Genomic DNA, 22,846 nt, shown 5'->3' with positions numbered 1-22,846 from the left:
AAACGACCTCGTAAACTTCAGTGTTGCCGAGGGTCCGATATTTTTATACTAAACTGTATGATAAAATAATAAAAATAAATTTAAAAAAAAAATAACAAGCGAATAAAATGAATGAATGTCATCCACTCACTGTATTGACTTAACATTTCGTATGATAAAATAATAAAAATAAATTTAAAAAAATAACAAGCGAATAAAATTAATGAATTTCATCCACTAACTGTATTGACTTAGGATTTCTGCTATTTCCGACACAAGATAGTGGGATGTTATGGAAAATACTACAAAACAAAAATTGCTTCCCAAAAGCCCTGGTTGATCTGTCAAACAGTCACTTCAAAGAATAGATAGAATAATTCGAAATTATCTCGAGAATTAACTGCAGTTGAAAAGCCGTAGCTTATTACCTCACCACAACCCTGGAGAACTGGGACGTAAGCATCGTTGATGACAAAGCCAACATAACACAGCTTCTCCTTGGTCTCGCCAACTCGGACTATGCTCCAATCACTGGTGGGCAGCCCTTCGTTGCCTAGTCTGATAAATTCCAGAATCTCTCACGCCTCAGCTGGAACGCAGGCCCAGGCTCGCGGCCTGTTAGGGACTTCATCCCTATGGACGGCAACTAAGTCTGCCCCGAGCCAAAGCTGTCCAACCCTGGAGTTCGCTTCCCATTAGAGCTGGACCGCCCGTTCATCTGCACACTCTACATGGCTTTACCCGCCTCTGATGCCACCCAGCATCACGGATGACTGGTGTAGGGCCGGGATACTTTTGGAGTATCCCTTTATATACCCTGCATAGACCCATCAGTGCGAACTTACAATTGTCCGTGCTAATGTGGCCGTCGGGATGGCCCTTGTCCGTCACCGCCATTGTGAGGTGCTCTTTGGCGGCCTCGCTGATTGGCTTCGTGGTAGACACGGCCATGGTCGGACGGTTAGAAGTGATGGGAGCCCTTTGCCTTTAGGATCCACTCGGGGTGTCGTCCTGAGATCGTTGTCTCTTGGGGGCTAGGTACATCCGTGAGTTTGCCTTAGTGGGTGGTTTGTCCTTCCCGCCTTTCCCGGAGGATCGCTTGTCGCTGGCGACGAAGACTCCCATTGCCCACTAGAAGGAGGCTTTTTGCTCCTCCGTCAGCTGGTCATATTTACTGACACCCACTCTTTTAATGACCTTAGGGGCTGCCCTTCGGTTGCGCTGAGCCCTGACGGAGGGCAGAATTATTTTTTATGCATTGGAGCAGCCAGGGCGCCGATGAAAGTCGTTTGCCGCGGTCGTCGGAGTTTTACTCGCGGGAGTAGTCCTCTGCTATGCCCGGGTGGGTATAGAGAGATGGGCGGTCCGTAGCTTCTCCCCCGGCTTAGACTTTCCATCGCGAGGTATAGTTCTGCCGGTATCGCTAGAGGTTTGATGTCCTGCAAGTGGCATCTTTTTTCTCTGCAGCTTCTTGACACTCCTCATCGTACCAGTTGTTCTTTCGGGCTCGCTGAAATCCGACTACTTCTTCGGCGGCGTTACTTAATGAGCGGGAAATATGGTTCCACTGCTCGCATATGTCGGTTTGTTGAAGAGTGCTCTTTGAGAGCAGGTGCGAGAGTCGAGTAGCAAAAGCACTGGCTGTCGGTTGTGATTGCAGCTTTTCGAAGTTAAGCTTTCCTTGCATATTTGGACGCACATTTTTTGCTGCACAGAGGCGGGTGCGTATCTTGGCTGCAACAAGATAGTGGTCCAAGTCGATGCTGGGCCTCGGAGTTTACGTACGTCTAAAATGTTAGAAGAGTGCCCTCCGTCTATGACAACATGATCGATTTGGTTTCTGGTTTTTCAATCTGGAGACAGCCACGTAGCCTGATGGATCTTTTTCTGCTTGAACTACCGGCGAAGTCTATCAGCCTGAGTCCGTCAGCGGACGTTTCGTCGGGTAGGCTGACTTTTCCGACGGTGGTTTCAAAGATCCCTTGCCTACCTGGCATTGTCGCCAAGCACGATATTGAGCGAGGTATAGTTCTGCCGGTATCGCTAGAGGTTTGATGTCCTGCAAGTTGCATCTTTTTTCTCTGCAGCTTCTTGACACTCCTCATCGTACCAGTTGTTCTTTCGGGCTCGCTGAAATCCGACTACTTCTTCGGCGGCGTTACTTAATGAGCGGGAAATATGGTTCCACTGTTCGCATATGTCGGTTTGTTGAAGAGTGCTCTTTGAGAGCAGGTGCGAGAGTCGAGTAGCAAAAGCACTGGCTGTCTGTTGTGATTGCAGCTTTTCGAAGTTAAGCTTTCCTTGCATATTTGGACGCACATTTTTTGCTGCACAGAGGCGGGTGCGTATCTTGGCTGCAACAAGATAGTGGTCCGAGTCGATGCTTGGGCCTCGGAGTTTACGTACGTCTAAAATGTTGGAAGAGTGCCCTCCGTCTATGACAACATGATCGATTTGGTTTCTGGCGAAGTCTATCAGCCTGAGTCCGTCAGCGGACGTTTCGTCGGATAGGCTGACTTTTCCGACGATGGTTTAAAAGATCTCTTGCCTACCCTGCCATTGTCGCCAAAGCACGATATTGATATAATGGAGGGGGCGGCGCTCGTATGTAAGCTCACAGAAGCTATCCTTGGCCACTTGTCCTTCTCTTCCGTCGGGGCATGAGCGCAAATCCCACCACAATTCCAACACCAAATTTGCGCTCCTGTACATGGCAGCTGTAGTAGACTCGCAGGACCACAAGCATTTCTTGCGTTGCCCCGTCCACCGCATTTCTCGGATGGCGGTGATGCCAGCTTTTGGCCTTACGAGGACATCAACCAGACGGGCAGAGGCATCTTCCCCATTAAGGATCCGGACATTCCAGGCATGCACCTGGAATCATAGTCCTTTAAACTTTTGCCGTGGTCGTTAGGCGATCCTTTATTATGCTTCTTCACTGGAAGGGGTTTTTACGTGGCGGGTCAAAAACCCAGCAAACAACTATTTGCTGGGAATGTAATCATAACATTTAACTCGTACTCCTCTAATTTAGTATCATATATCTACATAGAATAAGATAGCTGAATGCCTTAGATGCTAGTGCTTCCATTTAATCCAAACGAGTGATTCATCACTCACTTTCAAATAAATAATAATAATAAAACTGTGCTTAATTTTATAGAAAATTTGCACCACGTTGCTGTGTTTGTATGGAGCCAATAATGCCGGAATCTGGTGAAGACGAAACTGTACGTGTTGTTGCATTAGATCGCAGTTTTCATTTTGAGTGCTATAAATGCGAAGTAAGATGTCTTAATCACAATCAGGAGTAGAGATTGCATAAGAATATATTTGTACTTTTCTTTCAGGATTGTGGGTTGCTGTTATCGTCGGAAGCCGAAGGCCGTGGATGTTACCCTTTAGACGGACATGTACTCTGTAAAAGCTGTAATGCAAAGCGCGTGCAAATGCTAACAAACCGAATGACAACTGAACTGTAAACAATGTATTGGATGAAATATAGCGAAATGTAATATGAAAATCCAACATTCCTATACACACGTAAACTAAAAGCTCGTGGAAACGAAAAATACATATGTGGCCCGCAACTCCAGCAGGGTATAAATGGGTTACTGAGTTAAGACAATACAATATTACCTTGGCGTCCTTCCTTGTTAAAGTTTAACTGGAATCACCGTGCTAGTTTAGTGACACTTAGTTAATTTGTTAAATTATTTGGCGAAAAAAAGAATGCATATCCGTATGTATGTATGTATCTGTGTGCGTATGCACTTGAGCATTAGGGTGGTTCACTCTTTGTCGTTTACTTTAGTCTAACCTGCTCTCTTGCTTTAAGCAACCACACCTATATACATGAACAAATAAATTTTAACAAAGATATAAAATTAGAAACTTCCATGCTTAAGAACGATTATGACATACTTTTATAGAAGATCCGTTAAAGGGAAAGAAAATAGAAAATGGCATCAATCAGAATCATTTCCAAATAAACACAACGAGAACATCAATCGACTAAAATACAATCCAGACTTCTCCAGGGATGATTGCATTATATTAGCTCACATGCGAGTTGGCGTAACAAAATTTTCCTCCCAACAGAACTTTCAACAATCACGACCATGTGAGAATGTGTGTTTCGGCGGGACTGCTAACACCGGGCGCCTAAATGCATGCTATGTACCGCTGTATGTTTAAATTTTCCTTAATGAAATTTTTGCACATGCACTTCTCAAGTGCCATGTAATAAAACTTTCTTAATTTATGATTTGATGGCAGTTCAGAGTATGCTCGGCCTAGTTTGATGCATCCTCCGGACAATGCTTCCGGAGCCATTTGCGGTTGACTTACAACCATGCAGAGGTGGTAAACGAATTTTACCATTGACCACAGTGCCTACCTACCTTTTTAGCACTAATAAATATATTTTTTTTTATATACATACATGCAAATGGCAAGTTATTCAATGTGCGTGGTGTTAAGTGAAATTGTACTGTATCCGGAGGTCAACATATCAATTTAAAAAAGCTTTAGACTGCACCCAAGAAAATTATAAAATTATATAAAGATGCTCTAAGTCAACGAACTTTAAGATAACCTTCCTTGATGCAATATGGCCTAATAGCCGAGCCCCAAAAATATATTTTGTAAATTAATTTATAAAATATATAATAAATGAATAAATAAAATTAGACCCCTAAATATAAATTTTTTTGTTCTGTGCTGATTTGGATCTCGCCATTCTCTGGTCCACGTCTCGGTGTCCTTGATATTGGAAAAAAGGTTAATAGGAAAGGACGTGGTTCCAACATTTTATTGCATATTGCCAGGCATTCATTGCATAACTATGTGATCTCTCTGCCCAGGAGAGTTTAAGACAATTTTTTTCTATGATGAAATGGTTGCAAATTTTATCTAGTTTTGCATGCCGTGTGGCACTTTTTAAATATCTAAAATGAATGGCTAAACATGACCGAATAGCTTGATAGTAACAAAAAAAGATCCGTATTTGTTGGCCAAAAGGGATCAAAAATTGCTTTTGAAAGGCCTGTTCCGCGTTGGTAACAAGAAATTTTGTTTAAAGTTCCTGTAAATTATATTAAACTGTTTTCGTATTCTGCACACTTTTGTAACCGGTATATTTGTTACCATCTGTAGGGTATTTTAACTGTATGTTTTTATACTTGTCATAATTCTTGGAGTTCAATTGTTCTATGAATTTGTTTATTATTGAAAAAGAAAATTGTTGATTATTAATAAATAAACTTTCAATGATAAAACATTAAAATGTTTGTACTTAAAAATAAACTTGAGTATAAATATATATCCTATATCATCTTCATAAGCAGGTAACTAAATGTTACCCCGTGAAATATGCACCACCATAATGTCTATAAAAATTTATAGCTGAATTGCTGAATAAATAAAAAAGTTAAAAAAAAGAACCTGGAATTGCGGCGTAGAAAGTGGTGTCAATTTTTGGTAACAAAATTTCCCGGTTACAAAATGTTCGGTAACAAGAATAGGCCCTTAGTTCCAGTTTTTCAATGCGAGTTTAACTCTGTTTGTCGTTTAAATTCAGTGTGCAGTTTTTGAGTCAAATTTAAAGGTTATTTAAACTACGCTGAGACGATCAATCTGGCTGGGTTGAACCGAGCTTAAACTATCAGCTGTTAAGTTGCCAAAATTTAGATGAACGAGGAGGGAAAATTTCAATTATTTGCGAAATACACGAAAACAGACTCATCTGTATAGCGGAACATACATAAATAAGCAAAATGTTCACACGTAAGATGAAAATTGTGCGCAAGAAAATTATAAAACGCAACTTGAATGTAACGAAATGGCTTACGGCTTACGTTCCATGCAAATTAAATAAAAACTTTGCTAACGCTAATTATATTATTATTTGTTGAAGCCTAAAAATATGTAATATAAATTTATCATTTTAATATAAAATGGTACGCCTCGTTTTACACTTGTGTGTTTCCTACGCTTCGCTTATGCTTCCATCGATGTAAATATAGAATTTTTATTTGTTGCTGTTGTTGTCGTTGTAGCGGCTACTATGCCCCGCTCGGGTCGGTTCATCCGTCAACGTTGTCGTCCGTTTCAGCTAAGGGGAGGCCCAGAAAGTGTGCGACTTCAACAGGGTCTGTCCATAAGGACAGGGGCGTCAGCTGGGTGGGGTTCTCGGGGCATGTGAAGAGGTGCCGAGAGTCATGAGGCGACTCTCCACATGCCGGGTATTGGTTGGGCACATCCTCATTAATTCCGCTTGACTGGGAGCATCTGGGCCTCGTCGTGTAGGTGGTTTTGGGGCGTCATCAGGAGGCATGCGGTCGCTGTTGGTAGTGCCGTATTCTGGCAGGTCTGTAGCTTCATCCACTGCGTTCTTCTAGTCCCAGGCGACCACACGCGTAGTTTAGAACCGGCCGGCCAATTGCCTTGTATGTTGGCAACAAAGTTTCTTTATCTTTGCCCCAAGTGCTGTAGGCCAGCGATTTGATGACATTGTTGCGGCTCTGTACTTTGTTGACAATTACGGTTGTATGCGCCGAGAAGGAGAGCATACTGTCGAAGGTAACTCTGAGGATTTGGGGTTATTCACCGTCGGTATTGTTACGCCATCAACGTGAATACCCAGTTGCAGTCTGACCTTCTTGGCCAGGTGGTGAATAGGGTTGCCGAGGATTTCGCAGGGGATAGGGCTAAGCTCCTTGCAGTGAAGAAGCAAGAAATTTCGGCGAGATAACCGTTTACTTTCGAGCACAAGTCATCAATTCCATTCCTAGGCGCCATGATCGAGCAATCGTCGGCATAAGAGACAATATTGACTCCCTCTGGTAGTTGAGGGTGATTTGAAATATAATAATTAAACAGTAGTGGGGACAGGACACCACCCTGTCGTACCCCCTGTTGAATTTTTCTTAACCTGCTGCTTTTGTCCCTAAAAATTACTGACGAGTGTCGACCACTCAGGTAATTCACCGACCACCGTTTGGGTCCTTGTGGGAGTGAGGAGGCCTCAATGTCTTCCAGCAGCGTTGAATGACTAACTGTATAACGCTACTAGAATAGTTCTCTCACAGGGGCGGTTTCGGTTAAGGCCACGAGTTATCTGGTTGTTTATGGCGTTAAGTGCAAATGGGGGTGATGCCTTGTGGTGGCGGTGGGCGGCGTTGTGGGGGAGGTATGCGACTGGGCAGCATAGCGAGCCCACATAGTCACTCGTCCAATGACGCTAGTTGCAAAGTCCTGAGCATGCCCTAAAGTGGCACCAGCCAAGGCAGGAGTTGCACATGACTGATGTCACGTTACTGTATATTCTGCACTGACAAACCGAGCAGATTGTCGGAGGGACTAGGAGTTGCCGGCGGCGGTGTGTGGGTGCTATTGTGTTTGTTTGTGTGTCTATTGTTCTGTTGTGTTGGGGTGTGGGTGTGTTGGTTCTATGCTGCACGGGCGGGTGGTGGTTTGCCGTGGAGGCGCACAGTGCCGCGACTCCATACAAATGATGGACAAAAATAGAAGGAGTGGTCAGAATTGGCTGAAACTTCACACCTAGAAGTATTATGCCCCTCTAATTTCAAAAATGAAATCGGTTTTTCTGTACCGGTTACTCATTTCGAGAAAACCGAGTTTTTCTTGCATTTTTATATGAAAATAGTCATTGTGGACATGTGTTGATATAAGTGGAAGGAGGCATCAGAATGGGCTGAAACTTTACACCTGAAAGGACTATATCACGGCAATTTAAGAAAAAAAANGTATTTTTGTCCACCTTCGCGGCACTGTGAGGCGGTCCGATTCGCACAGCATGGGGTCACGAACGACGTGGTCCATTGCCGGTGCGTACGTAGGCCCGAGCAGGTACGGAGATGACTCCGCCTGTCACAAGCATTGCAGCTGACCGAGGTGGGGTTTGTATGCAGTTGTCTCTGGCACACGCAGCAGGTGTAAATTTCTGGCCCTGGGTTGGACTCTATGCCAGCCCTGAGCAGAAGGGTACGGAGCAGATGTAGCCCCATTATCGAACAACGTTTGATGGATTTCGCCGACCCAAACGGGGTTAGATCGCCGAAACAACAGCCTTGGTCGGGTAAAACGCGAGTCATTCCGGTACGTAGAACCGGTTGTCGTGGGAATAAATTTTTATTTGTCAACTTAGCTGCTGTCCGTCAGTTGGTTGGTGGTAGCGTTGCGTTCATGTGACAAAGGCAAATCGGCTTGTTGGGCCCTCAGCCTGCTCATTAATTTTAACTCAATTATCTTACCCGGAACTTGCTTGAGTAAAGGTTCCCAACTCCTTGGGGCTTCGTTGAGGGGCACCGTTAATCTATGCTGCTACTGGTCTGGTGGTTCCGTTGCAGGCTACTTTTTCTTGTGGGGTTGCGCTCTCCGTATTTTCCATACGGTTGACTTATAGATAAAAAAAAANTGTGTTTGTTTGTGTGTCTATTGTTCTGTTGTGTTGGGGTGTGGGTGTGTTGGTTCTATGCTGCACGGGCGGGTGGTGGTTTGCCGTGGAGGCGCACAGTGCCGCGACTCCATACAAATGATGGACAAAAATAGAAGGAGTGGTCAGAATTGGCTGAAACTTCACACCTAGAAGTATTATGCCCCTCTAATTTCAAAAATGAAATCGGTTTTTCTGTACCGGTTACTCATTTCGAGAAAACCGAGTTTTTCTTGCATTTTTATATGAAAATAGTCATTGTGGACATGTGTTGATATAAGTGGAAGGAGGCATCAGAATGGGCTGAAACTTTACACCTGAAAGGACTATATCACCGCAATTTAAGAAAAAAAAAACGTTTTTCAGCATCTGTTACCATTTAATAAAAAAAATTTTTTTTTTACAATTTTATAAAAAGGTAAAATAACTCATAATCATCGTAGACATATGTTTATAAAAACCGAAATAGTATTCAGAACTTGTTGAAACTTTACACCTAAAAGGACTAAGCCATGCTTATTTCAAAAATGAAATCGATTTTTCGGTACCGGGTACCCATTAAAAAAAAAAGATTTTTTTTTACATTACTATATGAAAGACAAATAAGGCATAATCATTGCTGATTGTGGTGTTTACGAAAACAGGAAGGAGTCGTCAGAATTTATTGAAACTTTACATCTGAAGTGTCTATATTACTCTAATTTTAAGAAAGTAATCGGTTTTTTTGTAACGGGTACCCATTAAAAAAACACCGAGTTTTTGCACATGATTATTTAAAAATGAAATATGGCATATCATTGTTGCTAAGTGTTCAGAAAAATAGTCTTAATAGTCAAAATTCGTCTAAACTTTACTTCCTAAGTGAATACATTATGGTAATTTGAAAAATTAAGTCGGTTTTCCTTACATGTTAACCTTTAGAAAAAAAAATTCTTTTGATTTCATTTAAAATAAAGCATAATCACTGTTAAGTAAGTAAGTAATAATAGCTGTTATATGGTAATAACATATAATATGTTAATAAAAACCGAACTAGTTGTTATAATCACTCAGTTTCAGAGTCCTCAGAAGAGGAGGAAGTGATCACTGATTCAAATGATTCCATGCTTTTGTCTGCTTCGTCACTTTCAACAATGTATTTATTAAAGCTGAGATCAGAACCCTTTAAATATTTGTTTCTCTGTTTTATATTTCTTTTAAATGCAACTAATGGATCTGACGATAATATCAAACGAGTCATTAAATCCGTATTGCTTTGTACTCTTCCAGTTTTTCGAGAATGATTAAGCCGATATTTTCTTATGTTTTTGTGTGAACATTCTAAGGCTTCTTCTGATAATGAACCTGATAAAATAGGTGGAAATACAGATTAAGAAAATAAATGAAAACATAGCTTTAAAATCATTACCTATTGGTAAATCAAAGTATTTAATTACATCACATCCATGTACTAAAACTTTATGCACTGAACTTGGCATGTTATACCAACCATAATTTCTAAGGTATAACTCTCTTGTTTCGTTCAACAAAACACTAAACTCTTGGGTTTTTATTTGTTTTCCACAAGAGAGGACTCTTAGCACCAGAGAAAAATTCATGAAATTTTAAACTCGCGTTGAGCTACATTTTCCACTAATAGTAAAACGTTGAAATTTTTGCACAGGTAATGTAATTAGTTAGGTGAACAAAATTATAAAAAGACTCAATCAAAAAAAAAAAAAAATATAAAAAAATTGGACCTCCCTGATGGGCATACATTTGTACTATCATTTTCGCAAGCTGTTTTTGTTTGCTGCTTAAGCAAAATAGTACTCTTTATGCAGATGAAGAGTAATAGGTATGTTATTTATTTTTATTTTCTTTTTGTTCGCCTTTCGTCTAATCATTGGGCGCTGTAAGGTGTCTCGATTGCATTTATTTCCTTACCCGAATTGGTTAACATATTATTTGTAAACTGGTGTCATTGCTCTATATATATATATATATATGTATATATATATATATGTAAATCTTCGTATACCTTTGTTTTTGGCTCCCATACCGTGATGCATATTTAAGTATTTTAATTAGCTGATAATTTTTTTCATTTCAAAGCACCCTGTACCTCTTAATTTTTTTTTTGGCACTTTTAGCTTTAATTCAACACCTTATTTTTGAAAAGCGAACCAAAAATTTAGATCTTAGGGCATTCAGAAAAAGTATTGTAAATATAGATCAGCTAAAATAATACCAAAAAAAGGCATTTAGTCACTTTTTCAAAATTGAAAATTTTCAAATATTGGAAAAAGTTGGAAGAGATTTCGATTGTTTCTGTTAGTAGAAGGTCCAAACTACCATAACCAAAAAAAAAATTTCACGAACTTTCAAGATGTTTTTTTTTTTTTGTCTCCAAAGTTTACCAATTTTCGGATTTTGGTATGTTTAATCATATATTTATTTATTAATAAAAAAAAAATATTTGTATAAATTTTTTTTCCATGAACCATACATTTTTTGGTTTGTCGCATATATCTTTATCAAAGTGCAAAAGTTGATCTTGCTAGGAATAAAAATGTATTTTTAACAAATTTTTAACTGCGACCACTTTTATGTGCGAATCGCCGAAATGAAATGGTATGTAGAAAATAGGTGTACTTTGAGGGGGTGTGTGAGGCTGAAAGTTGTTTTTATCACAAAATAACTTATGAACTTCTCTTAGTTGGAGATTTAGCTGTAACTTGACATCAAAACATCTAAGTTTCAAGACAGTCGATTTTTGTATTTTTGTCCACCTTCGCGGCACTGTGAGGCGGTCCGATTCGCACAGCATGGGGTCACGAACGACGTGGTCCATTGCCGGTGCGTACGTAGGCCCGAGCAGGTACGGAGATGACTCCGCCTGTCACAAGCATTGCAGCTGACCGAGGTGGGGTTTGTATGCAGTTGTCTCTGGCACACGCAGCAGGTGTAAATTTCTGGCCCTGGGTTGGACTCTATGCCAGCCCTGAGCAGAAGGGTACGGAGCAGATGTAGCCCCATTATCGAACAACGTTTGATGGATTTCGCCGACCCAAACGGGGTTAGATCGCCGAAACAACAGCCTTGGTCGGGTAAAACGCGAGTCATTCCGGTACGTAGAACCGGTTGTCGTGGGAATAAATTTTTATTTGTCAACTTAGCTGCTGTCCGTCAGTTGGTTGGTGGTAGCGTTGCGTTCATGTGACAAAGGCAAATCGGCTTGTTGGGCCCTCAGCCTGCTCATTAATTTTAACTCAATTATCTTACCCGGAACTTGCTTGAGTAAAGGTTCCCAACTCCTTGGGGCTTCGTTGAGGGGCACCGTTAATCTATGCTGCTACTGGTCTGGTGGTTCCGTTGCAGGCTACTTTTTCTTGTGGGGTTGCGCTCTCCGTATTTTCCATACGGTTGACTTATAGATAAAAAAAAATTGTTTGTATTTAATTGTTCTCGACCGAAAACTACTTCGCTTTAATAAAGGCACGAGTATTTACTTGGGTTACAACTTAACTTTTTAATTAATTTTATTTAACAAATTTTGGCACAACCAGCTAAGCTGATGGCATGTATCGAATTGAATTAACATTCGTTTTTCCACTCGTTTTTATTTACCTGTGGAACGTATGTTCCAAGAGGGCTACCAACATTAAGACGGCGCTGAATAGTGCTGCCGTATTGTTAGCGATGCCATAACATCACCCTCCTTAGAAAAGATTTATGCAAGGTGATCAGGCTTGCAAGAATCGTTCGATTCAAGGGTAATGCAAAATTTATAGGGAGGAACGAGATATTTATTATTAATATAATATTGTAAGTTTATTTCCTTCCCCCTATTAACTCGTTCATCCATATTAATCTTCAGCTATGATGTAGAGTTCAAAAACGCATGTTAAATAACTAACAATATTATTATATCTACTTAGCAAATTGTGTTAATTTAAAATATCAATTTGATATTAGCGAAAATACATAAGTATGAGTTTAAAAGTTCTTTTGTTTTTGATTTGCTAATCGTATGCAATATATGGATCTGTAGTTATGGGTTTACATGACTATTTGTATAGAAATTAATACATATTCTTTTTTTGTATTTACTAATTTGCTCATTTTTTGTTATTAATGTAACTATTGTGTTAAATTAATGCCATATAAAATATATTTGTGTGTATGATTTATTAAGGCAAAATTTGATTTAAATGATATACATACATTAAAAAAAAAATTTTTTAATACAATTCATGAGTCTGGCATGTTAATTTTACAGCTTAATTTCTAACCATAATAATGGTTTGTATTTATATATTGTGTGACGTGACTGATTCATTTTGGTCAAATTTTGAAGGTTACTAGTATTTTTAACTAAATTCATTAAAAAGTAGGTTATGTTGCTTTTGAATACGGTTTTTGTGAACCGTTTTTAATTTATTATTTTTATTTCGTTATTATCTGCATTTTGCATAGTTTTGTCATTTTCTTGTCTAGTCATTGATCTCGTCTGTATTTCCAAAATACTTTTTGTTGATTCCCTTATTTCGTATATCGTTATACGTGAGAGGGCGTCTGCGCCAACATTTAATTTTCCTTTAATATACTCAATAGTAAAATTGTACTCTGCTAGTTCTAACCTTATTCTTGAAAGTTTTGAAGAGGGGTGTTTCATATTAAACAGGTATACTAATGGTCTGTGGTCTGATTTTATTAAAAAATGCGTTGAAATTGAATAAATGTATGGTCGAAATTGTTTAATGGCAAAGTAGATTGCTAAAAGTTCTAATTCAATTATTAGTTTTTTCTGCTCTGATATTGATAGATCATGTGCATCATGGTTTTGGTTTAATATAGCACCACACCCCACTTTCGAGGCATCGACCGTAATAATAAATTGTTTAGTGAAGTCTGGGTATTGTAGCAATTTTGGCGAAATTAACGCTGCTTTTAAAGATTCAAAAGCTTTGTCGCACATACTGTCCCAATTAAATTCAACTTTTTTCCTGCTTTATTTAAAGGCGTTCCAAATTTGGTATGAATCGCCTATAATAATTAGCAAACGCGACGAAACGTCGAACCGCTTCCTTATCAATCGGTTTTGTATATTTTGTAACAGCGTTTATTTTGGTGCCGTCTGGCAACAGACCTTTGGCTGAACATTTATGGCCTAGGAATGTAACTTCCGGCCGAATAAAATTGTATTTATTTCGGTTAAGTTTTAAGTTTTAGTTTCGACAAGTGTCGAAAACTTTTGCTAAATTTTTAATGTGATGGGCTTCACTGCAGCCTATAACAATTGTCATGTACATATAAAAATGCTACGTTGGGTGGAATACCAGAAAAAGCATACTCATCATTCGCGAGAATGAATTGGGTGCTATACTTAAACCGAATGGCAACACTTTCCATCGATATGCTCCACGGTCTGTGCTAAAAGAAGTTATATCACGTGAATCCTCATGTAAGGGGATTTGGTAAAATCCAGAAAAAGGATCTAAAGTAGAAAAATATTTAGCTCTGCCAAGATTGTCTAAAATATCGTCAACTCGTGCGAGAGGAAAGTTATCCGCAATAAGTTTTTTGTTGACTGCGCGGAAATCAACGCTCATACGATATGCCTTTTGACCATTAGTAGACTTTTTAGGAACAAAAAATAGAAGGCTATTGTAATTGGAATAACTTCCTTCAGTTAAATCGTTATCTAGTAATTTATTAACTTGACGCGTTATCTCTTCACGTTGGGAATATGATAGACGATAGTTTTTTACATATACCGGGTCAGTGTCAGTCAACCTAATTTTATGTTCATAAAAATTGTTTAATATAATTTTGTGATCATCAAGAGCGAAAATGTCGGCATATTTGATGCAAAGGTCACGTAAATTGCTGTTAGCTTCTGTAGGGATTTGGTTTTTCAAAATATTCCTTAATTCGTTCGTTCGTGAGTCTTCTGACTTGGTCTTATTAATAGAGAAAACGTGATAGTCAGAAAGTTTCTCAGTCCGAATGTTAACATTCCTTACATGTTTCACGTCATCTGTGGTATTTATGATTTTATTGATTGGGTTACTGTTATTAACTATGCATCTTGCTGTGAATACACCATGTTCAACTTCTCGCGATTCTACAAAAAGCGGATCTGGCGAATGGCCTAAATCGAAAATTCGGTAAACTTCGCATCTGGGTGGCATGATACAAGTGTCGCTTTCGGTTCCGTGAAGGATTGGTATCGCGACTTTTTCATTGCCGAGCCAGAAGGAAATACAATTGCTTGCATAGCTAATAACGCATTTGTTATTGTTTAGAAAATCTTTACCCAGTATACCGTCAGATGGTATGTTAAAGTCATCGTTTACTACATGTAAAGTATGTTTAATGCAAACATCAGTAAAAGTCAAGTTTACGGTAATCGTACCTAAAGTGGAAACGGTATTGGAAGTGACACCGGTAATGTTAATTATATCGTTATTATTTATAGAAAAATTTGTTTCATTGCTAGAATTTTTTATTAGAGAAATGTCGGCTTGCGTGTCGGCTAAACCCGTTCAAAATTTGTTTGACCCACTAATTTCCAATTCGATAAAGTCGGATTAATTCAAATTTAAGCAATAGATGCCCTTTGTCGAAAAAGATTTATTTATTGTCCAATTCCTCCACCCTCGGTGTTCGCTCCTGAGGGGTATAGGCGTTTAAAGCGCGCACATTAGGATTATTGCGTGAATTTGGACGTCTATTACTGTTATTGTTGTTGTTATGGTTTCGATTGTTGTTATTTGAAGACCTATTACTATTGTTGAAATTGTTGCCGTTATGCCTTGGACCGTTATTAATGTACCTACTGTTATTAACGTCACTATTGTACCTTTTGAAGTTAGAGTTGTTTTTTCTGAAATAATTGTTGTACCTATTAAAATTGTGACCTCTAAAGCTACCTCTAAAACTATTTGGCGTATTTACTCGGGATCGAAACGCTAACGCTTTACGTTCTTTCACTTGATTATTTTGTTCGACTATCATTTTTGCCACTACGTCTTTTGAATCACTGAAGGTAGTTAACGATAAAATTGATTTGACCAAATCCGAACGAGTATTAAGTCTACAAACGTTAACTGTTTGTTCGACTGCCATTTCATGGGCTTTAGATTGTGTCATACCTTCAATGATTAAAGAACGCTCTTATGCATCCGAAAGCTCCTCGATACGCTTAGCAAATTCCGTATAATTGTTATTTGTGACATGTAAAGATGCAATTTTCCCAGCTACAACTTTCGAATTGTCTGGTTTTATTCTATTTCTCAACGCATCTTTGATTTGTCTAACAGAATTAACTTCAGTTGGAATTGTTTGATGTGACTTGCCTTCGAGCTTTTGATTTCAAAAATGATATAAAAGTTGTATTTAAATTTTCGTCTGCAAANATTGTCTGGTTTTATTCTATTTCTCAACGCATCTTTGATTTGTCTAACAGAATTAACTTCAGTTGGAATTGTTTGATGTGACTTGCCTTCGAGCTTTTGATTTCAAAAATGATATAAAAGTTGTATTTAAATTTTCGTCTGCAAAATCTTCAATTAAATTAATTTTATCAATAAACGTTGTAATTTTCCCTAATGGTTGAGGCACAAAGACTAATAAAGGGTTTTTTCTGTTCTGTTTCTTGAGATTACAGGTATGAGCCGAACTATTGTCAATAACTAGTAGTAAAATAGTATTGTAGGCTGTAATAAGTGAATATTTATACTCGTTTAATTTTGTCGCATTCGTAGACAACGGTCTATTTTGTAAAATGCGCTTAGTAATCTTATCAAAATCTGCTTTAGATGCCTTAAATTGTAAGTCGAATTCGCTCATAACCGGCTAATCTCAAAGAAGAGGAGGCCCAAACTTACAAAAAAAGCTATCGCTCACCATATTCAAATAAAAATATTAAAAAGAATTCGAATTGTGAAAAATACTTATGGTTTTCTTCAGTGGGTCATCATTTGCATGCAAAAATAGGGACATTTTCATGCAGTGCGAATATTGGGTTCTATTCACATTCAATTGCAAAGATTTTAAATTTGTTTAAAAATTTTGAATTTATAAAGAAATGGTCGTATCAAAAAAAATTGTTGCGCACGTACATCGGTATATGGCTAATAGTAGATATGTGTATTAGCGTTTTGTATTTTGAATAAGAAAATTTTATAGGAAAATAAAATTGAGATAGTCGTTAAAAAAATTAGCAAAAACCGTATTAAGTCACTTATATCTAGGTGGATACATTAATCACTTTTGTTGCAATGATTTGGAAACTTTAAAATTTAAACTGTTTGAAAAAGTTATGCTATTTTTTGTTCATCATTTAATTCAGGTAGGCATCTTGAAATATTTATAAAAATTTGAATAATGAAAAGAATTTGAAAAGATGTTGAATCCATCACGTCACAGCTAAATAATAAAAATGGATTTGAAAAAAATGGGTTTAGTTTCGTAAATCGCTTAAATTTAATTATTGAAAATGTATTAGAAAAATGGGTTAAATACCTTGAGTCACTTAATGCTAAGTATTGAAAATTAATTTGAAAAATGGGTTAAATCCCTTGAATCATTTAAAGTTAAATAATGAAAATTAGTTTAGAAAAAAAATGGGTTGAATACCTCAAATCACTTAAAGCTTAAATAATGAAAATGAATAAAGTTAAATAATGAATTTGAAAAATAGTTTTAATTGGTTCACGAAAGTTAAATAATGAAAATGGATTTGAAAAATGGCCTTAGTGCCTTGAATCACTAAAAGTTATATAATGAATTTGAAAAATGGTTTTAATTGGTTCACTTAAAGTTAAATAATGAAAATGGATTTGAAAACTGGCTTTAGTGTCTTGAATCACTAAAAGCTAACAAAATGAGAAGGAAGTTGAAAAATAGGTTTAATACCTCAAATCACTTAAAGCTAAATAATGAAAATGAATTTGTAAGTCACTTATAGCTAACTAATGAAATTGGTGTTTATAAATCACTTAAAGCTAAATAATGAAAATGAATTTGTAATTGGTTTAATTACCAGTTTAAATTTAATTACCCTAAACTTGAATTTTGGGGATATTTTTTAAAAAATAATTAAATGTAAAAGTTAAATGTGAATACATATGTGTTCTTAATTTTAACCACACGAACCGCAAGCCGCTGATGCTAATCCCTCGCAGCAGTCTGTACCTGATGTTGTTCCCCAGCCGCAGTCCACGTGTTGTTATATATTACGCTGTTGTTTTGATGTGTGCCGCTATTTTGTTGGCGTGGGTTCAGTATGTAAGCGGTACTAAGTTGCTGTACAGTTATCAGGGCGCGTCGGTTCGTCAGGCGCCGTTACACATATTAATGTATATGTACGCTGCCGTTGTTGGTGGTAGCAGGGCTGACTTTTTGTACAGGCACCAACTGTAAAGCGTACCGTTTTGTGTGGCGTTATGCGACTTATGCAATACTGGTGCTGTTGGTGGTTACAGGGCTCCCCATTATGCGGGAAAAAGCAGCTTACGTAGATGCAGCGCGCCGTCTTGTGTGGCGTTACACGGCTTATGCAATATTGCCGCCCGTTACGGTCACGCGTATGCCCTCAGCCAGCAATTATCTTATCCGGAACTTGCTGGAGTAAAGCTTTCCAACTCCTTGGGGCTTCGTTGAGGGGCACCGGTAGTTTTTGCGGTCGCTTAATTTCTGCTGCTACTGGTCTGGTGGTTCCGCTGCAGGCTACTTTTTCTTGTGGGGTAGCGCGTTCCGTATTTTCCATACGGTTGATTTAAAGATAAAAAAGATTTGTTTGTATTTAATTGTTCACGATCGAAAACTACTTCGCTTGAATAAAGACATGAGTATTTAGTTGGGTTACAACTTAACTTTTTAATTTATTTTATTTCACAAATTTTGGCACAACCGGCTAAGATGATGGCATGTATCGAATTGAAGTAACATTCGTTTTTTCCACACGGTTTTATGTACCTGTGGAACGTATGTTCCACCAGGGCTACCAACATTAAGACGGCGCTGAATAGTGCTGCCGTGTTGTTAGCGATGCCATTAGAGGCTAAAGGGCGCGAAACAATAATGTTATCCGCTTCTCTTAGCATGCTTTGCAACGCGCTTATCCTTGGCGACACCTCTTTCAATATTTATTTGAGAGTGCTTTGACGTCTCTTATAAGACGCTCCCAACAGCAACCCGAGATGGGATTAAGAGGGCAATTGAATACCCACTCGATATTGTGTTTTGCTGCTTCTGATTGTATGCGATCTGTGTCAAACAGTTGCTCCGATGCCTTCAGCTCTTTCTGTGCGCTGCGCCGATGAAGTTGGTCGCGTCATCGCTCCTTATCTTCACTGGTGTGCCGCGGCGATTTATAAAATTGCGAAGGCATAGGATGATCGCGTCGCTTGACAAATTCTCTGCTAGCTCGAGGTGCGCAGCTCGGACAGTCAAACACGTAAATATGACGTCCACCTCTTTTCTCGACGCCTGCCAATCGCTACGTGAAATGGACCAAACAAATCGACGCCAATATAAGTGAAAGGGCGACCGAAGGGTGTTACACGGTCAATCGGTAGGTGACCTATCATCGGTGGCTGGGCTTTGCTCTGACAACCGTACATATGGGGCACTTTTGCCGCACTTTCTTAAGTAGCGCCTTCAAATTTGGAATCCAGTACCTTTGTCTGATGGCGTTGATGGTTACTGCGAGATTCTGATGGTGGTTCCTCTCATGGACTTCTTTGTCAACTAAAGCCGACACTCCGTGTTCTGGCGGTAGCAAAATCGGTCGTCGCGCTTGGTATGGTAGGTATTCATCGATGCGGCCGCTCAGTCGTAGTACACCACTTTCATAAACATACGGTGACAGCTTGTATAGAGAACTTTGCTTACTAAGTTTGCACGCCGCTGCCTAGTCGGATATCTCATTCGCGTAGCACTCCCGCTGGACTGGCAAATCATGTTTTTGGCAGCCTCGATTTCTGTCACACTCAGGATCGTTCATGAATTAACCTCGCTATTTGGCTGCTTACGAAACAGGTTCACTGCACGCATTACTCAAGCTGTGGTACATCGCAGCTGCGAAAACGAACCAAATCTTGAAACATCTATGGCTGAGTTGCGTGGCTGCACCAGTAGTATCGCTTAGGTCTTAATTTCTTCTGGTAGGACGCCTTCCGGTTGCAGTGTTGGGGTAGGCCGATACTGCTCGTGCTGACATCAACATTTCCTTCGTGGAGAACCCACCGCAGCAAACGCAACTTGACTTACGTTGACAAGCATAGGCCCTTATTATGAGTTGCATTCGATTTTGGATCTTCTCTGGTTATCGAAGTTCGAAAGTGAAATTCGTATTATGAGCTATGCAAGGTTAGGTTAGGTTAGGTTAAAGTGGCTGCCAGTGAATCCACTAGCACACCTAGGCCCTTAAGATTTTGGGTCCGTTGTGATACCATTCGGCACTTAGAACCCTCCTAATTAAACCATCGTGTGAAGTATGCGAAACTCAAAAGTTGCGGTATTCCTACTTCGGCTATGTTGATTAGACCTTCGAAAAATTCTGAGCCCAAAAACGTTCGTCTTCTATTGCAAAGTGCGGGGCATTCGCATAGCAATCGTCGTAAGGTTTCCGGCTCTTCCTCATCTCTGCAGCTTCTGCAGAAATCGATATGGGGATCCCAAGCCTCTCCGCGTGCCTTCCGATGGCAACATGGTCTGTTAGCAGACCTATGGCTGTAGCTAAGTCCCCTCTGCTCAGCATTAGGAGACATTTCGACCGCTTCTCGTTCCATTTTGGTCACATAAGCTTTGTGTTGCTGCAAGTTGTGAGACTATCCCACCTCTCCCTTGCTTGTTTAAGAGATATATTCCTTAGTATGAGCTTGCAGGTAGCGAGCGGCATGCCTAAACCCTTCCAGGATTGCGAAAGTGGAACGGATGTGTCCTCTCTTGCATGTTCGTCCGCCTTCTCGTTGTCTGGTATGTTTTGGTACACCGGCACCCATACCAAGTGAAGAGCGTTCTGCTTAGCCATCTCGTTCAGAAATCTGCGGCAGCCCGCTACGATTCTTGAACTGCATGTGACCGAGTCAAGCGCTTTGCGTGCCGCCTGACTGCCTGAGTAGATGAAGGTATTGTTACACATTGCTTCTCTCTGCCTGAAAGACGCTGCAATGGTCGGGTAGGCGAAATGATTTTTCCAACCCCAGTCGGGTATACCGCCCCCCCTCCCCCCCTCCTATCTTGCCCTCTAGTTTAGAACCATCGGTGTAAAAGTGCAGTAATCCCTTATCATCAGGAGGCCTATACCTCTATGTGAAGTTTAGACTTGGTACACAGTAATCCGTGCCCGGTATATCTATGCTATGTGTCCTTTAATATTGCAGTGTGGCCATCCTGAGTGTCTTTCCAGCCAGATAGCTCCCGTAGCCTCAGGGCGGCGCATCCTGCCAACTGTTTTCCAGTAATGTTGACTGGCAGAATATTGAGTAAGACGCACATTGCTTCCGATGGAGGTGGGCGTAGCGTCCCGCACATGCAAAGCATCGCAGTTCATTGCACTTTTTGAAGTGCTTCAATTGTAGATTTCTTGCCGAGACTTGGCCAACAGACCAATATCCCGTAGAGTAAAATAGGCCTAACAACCAATATGAAAAGCCAGTGTATTATGCTTGGCGACAACCCCCAGCTACGTCCAATTGCCCCTTTACAGCTTTAAGGGGCTACCATTGCTTTTTTTAACGCGTTCTTGTACATTTTGTGCCCAGTTGAGCTTTTTGTCCAGTACTACGCCTAGATATTTCGCAGACTCCCCTAGCTTCAGCGTCGTGGTGCCTATGGCAGGGAGCTGCAGCGAAGGGATTTTGTACTTCCTTGTAAAGAGAACCAGGTCGGTTTTGTCCGGGTTAACACCCAGGCCTTTCTCCATGGTCCATCTTTCAATTAGTCTTTATTTTTTCTGCATGATTTCACACAGAGTTTGTGGAAATTTTCCGCTCACATCCACCGCAAGATCGTCAGCATACCCAATGAACCTACAGCCTCCCCCCTTCCAAAGCCTGCAACAAGTCGTTAATTCCCACAACCCACAGAAGTGTAGACAGAACCCCACCCTGCGGGGTCCCCACACATGTCTGTCCAGCGACACCCCTGCCAATTCCGCCCGCACGACTCTGCCTACCAGCAGTTGCCGTACGAGCAACACCTGCCGTGAGTCGATGCCCAGACCCATTAGAGCTGACGGTATTGCATCAGGCGTAATGTTGTTGAAAGCACCTTCGATGTCCAGAAATGCTATCAAAGTATATTCTTTTATCGCTAAGTATTTCTCGATACGCGACACTATTTCGTGTAGCGCTGTTTCGGTGGACCTTCCTTTCATATAAGCATACTGCGATGCCGTGAGTTTGTTTTCCACCGATTCCCTGAAGTTGGATTCAATCAGTCGCTCCATTATCTTGAGCTGGGGGGATGATAGGCTAATAGGCCTAAAATCCTTTGGGTTAGTGTGGGATGTTCTTCCTGCCTTGGGCATGAAAACAACCCTCGACCTTTGCCAGGTGAGGACTCCCTTGAAGATAGCATACAGCCATTGTGAACTTAACTCCAGAGATTGCTGCAGCTGAATCGGCGAAAAACCGTCTGGACCCGCAGATTTGTAAGGCCTGAAGGATCCTATTGCCCAAATAAGTCTTTCTTTGGTGAGACAATATTCCATAATTGGCTGACCTCTTCTCTAGTTGGCTCATTTAGAGCCTGATCTGTGCCGCCTGGAAAGTGCATACTCAGGAGAAGGCCCAGGGATTCCTCACCAGTTTCCGTTCACGTCTCATAAGATCTTTGCAAGCATCCTGGGGCGACTCGGGGTGAACTGGAGAGTATCTTCCTCAGCCTGGACCCATCTCATACAGATTCCATGCCATTACAAAAGCTCCTCCATGAAGATCTCTTGCTTTTCCTTAGTAGTTTTTTGTAATCCCTTATACAATGTCCCCACCGGAGCTAACCACGTAGTTATGGCTACTGAGTTATTTATCCCGATAACCCACTTGATTTAGCGTAGTTTCGCCATATAAAAATGACAGCACTTAACCATTTCACTGAGGTGGTTAAAAACTAACCAACTCGAAACCACGTCGAGAGTCTGATACAACCCTGTGTTTTCCCGCCATCTGTGGGTCATTAGCGTTAAAATGTAAAGAATTCGTTCCCTACTAGTGTTTGGACTCAGCTAAAATCAGATTAGATTTACTCCGGTTTTTAAAAAAATTTGAAATCAAGTCCTCTACTCCGCTTGACTTCAAATCTATTCCGTTTTTTCATTCATGTTATGCCCCTCTTGGGGCCGTTTTTTTGAGTGTTCACCACCGGTTTCAGTAAAAAAATTGAAAGTTAGCCAAATCTCACTGTTAAAAAGTA

The 22,846-nt window shown here is 40.1% G+C and overlaps 2 protein-coding genes across 7 annotated transcripts in view; one reads left to right on the top strand and one right to left on the bottom strand.

The window, feature by feature from the left end:
• The window catches only part of Zyx (lipoma-preferred partner zyxin), a 305,332-nt gene extending 301,861 nt beyond the window's left edge, over positions 1 to 3,471 (top strand). For 4 of the 6 annotated variants that reach the window (XM_017608122.1, XM_017608135.1, XM_017608107.1 and 1 more), the window contains 2 exons: positions 3,143 to 3,263; positions 3,330 to 3,469. In XM_017608122.1, the coding sequence (XP_017463611.1) occupies positions 3,143 to 3,263; positions 3,330 to 3,461 (253 nt within the window). In that variant the 3' untranslated portion in view covers positions 3,462 to 3,469. Of the gene's footprint in view, positions 1 to 3,142; positions 3,264 to 3,329 lie in introns of those variants that run through there. The other 2 variants (XM_017608115.1, XM_017608128.1) reach the window with 2 other exon arrangements.
• Positions 3,472 to 15,055: 11,584 nt separating this feature from the next.
• LOC108356965 (putative uncharacterized protein DDB_G0283431) lies at positions 15,056 to 15,550 on the bottom strand. Its single transcript, XM_017608064.1, has 2 exons — positions 15,399 to 15,550; positions 15,056 to 15,284 (listed from the first exon to the last, which is right to left on the bottom strand). The coding sequence occupies exons 1-2, from the start codon at positions 15,548 to 15,550 to the stop codon at positions 15,056 to 15,058; spliced, it is 381 nt and encodes a 126-aa protein (XP_017463553.1).
• Positions 15,551 to 22,846: the final 7,296 nt, after the last annotated feature.

The sequence above is a fragment of the Rhagoletis zephyria genome, unplaced genomic scaffold (assembly GCF_001687245.7).
Source record: "Rhagoletis zephyria isolate East Lansing unplaced genomic scaffold, Rhagoletis_zephyria_1.1 Rzeph_scaffold_00175, whole genome shotgun sequence".
In the NCBI taxonomy this organism is placed as follows: Eukaryota; Metazoa; Arthropoda; class Insecta; order Diptera; family Tephritidae; genus Rhagoletis; species Rhagoletis zephyria.
This window is presented reverse-complemented; position numbering and strand designations above follow the sequence as displayed.

Bases quoted from the DNA above. Each gene is read 5' to 3' on its own strand.
- LOC108356965 (XM_017608064.1), bottom strand. From the start codon at position 15,550: ATGGCAGTCGAACAAACAGTTAACGTTTGTAGACTTAATACTCGTTCG. The intron at 15,285-15,398 runs GTTAGCGTTTCG...TAACTTCAAAAG, and splicing joins CAAGTGAAAGAACGTAAAGC to GTACAATAGTGACGTTAATA.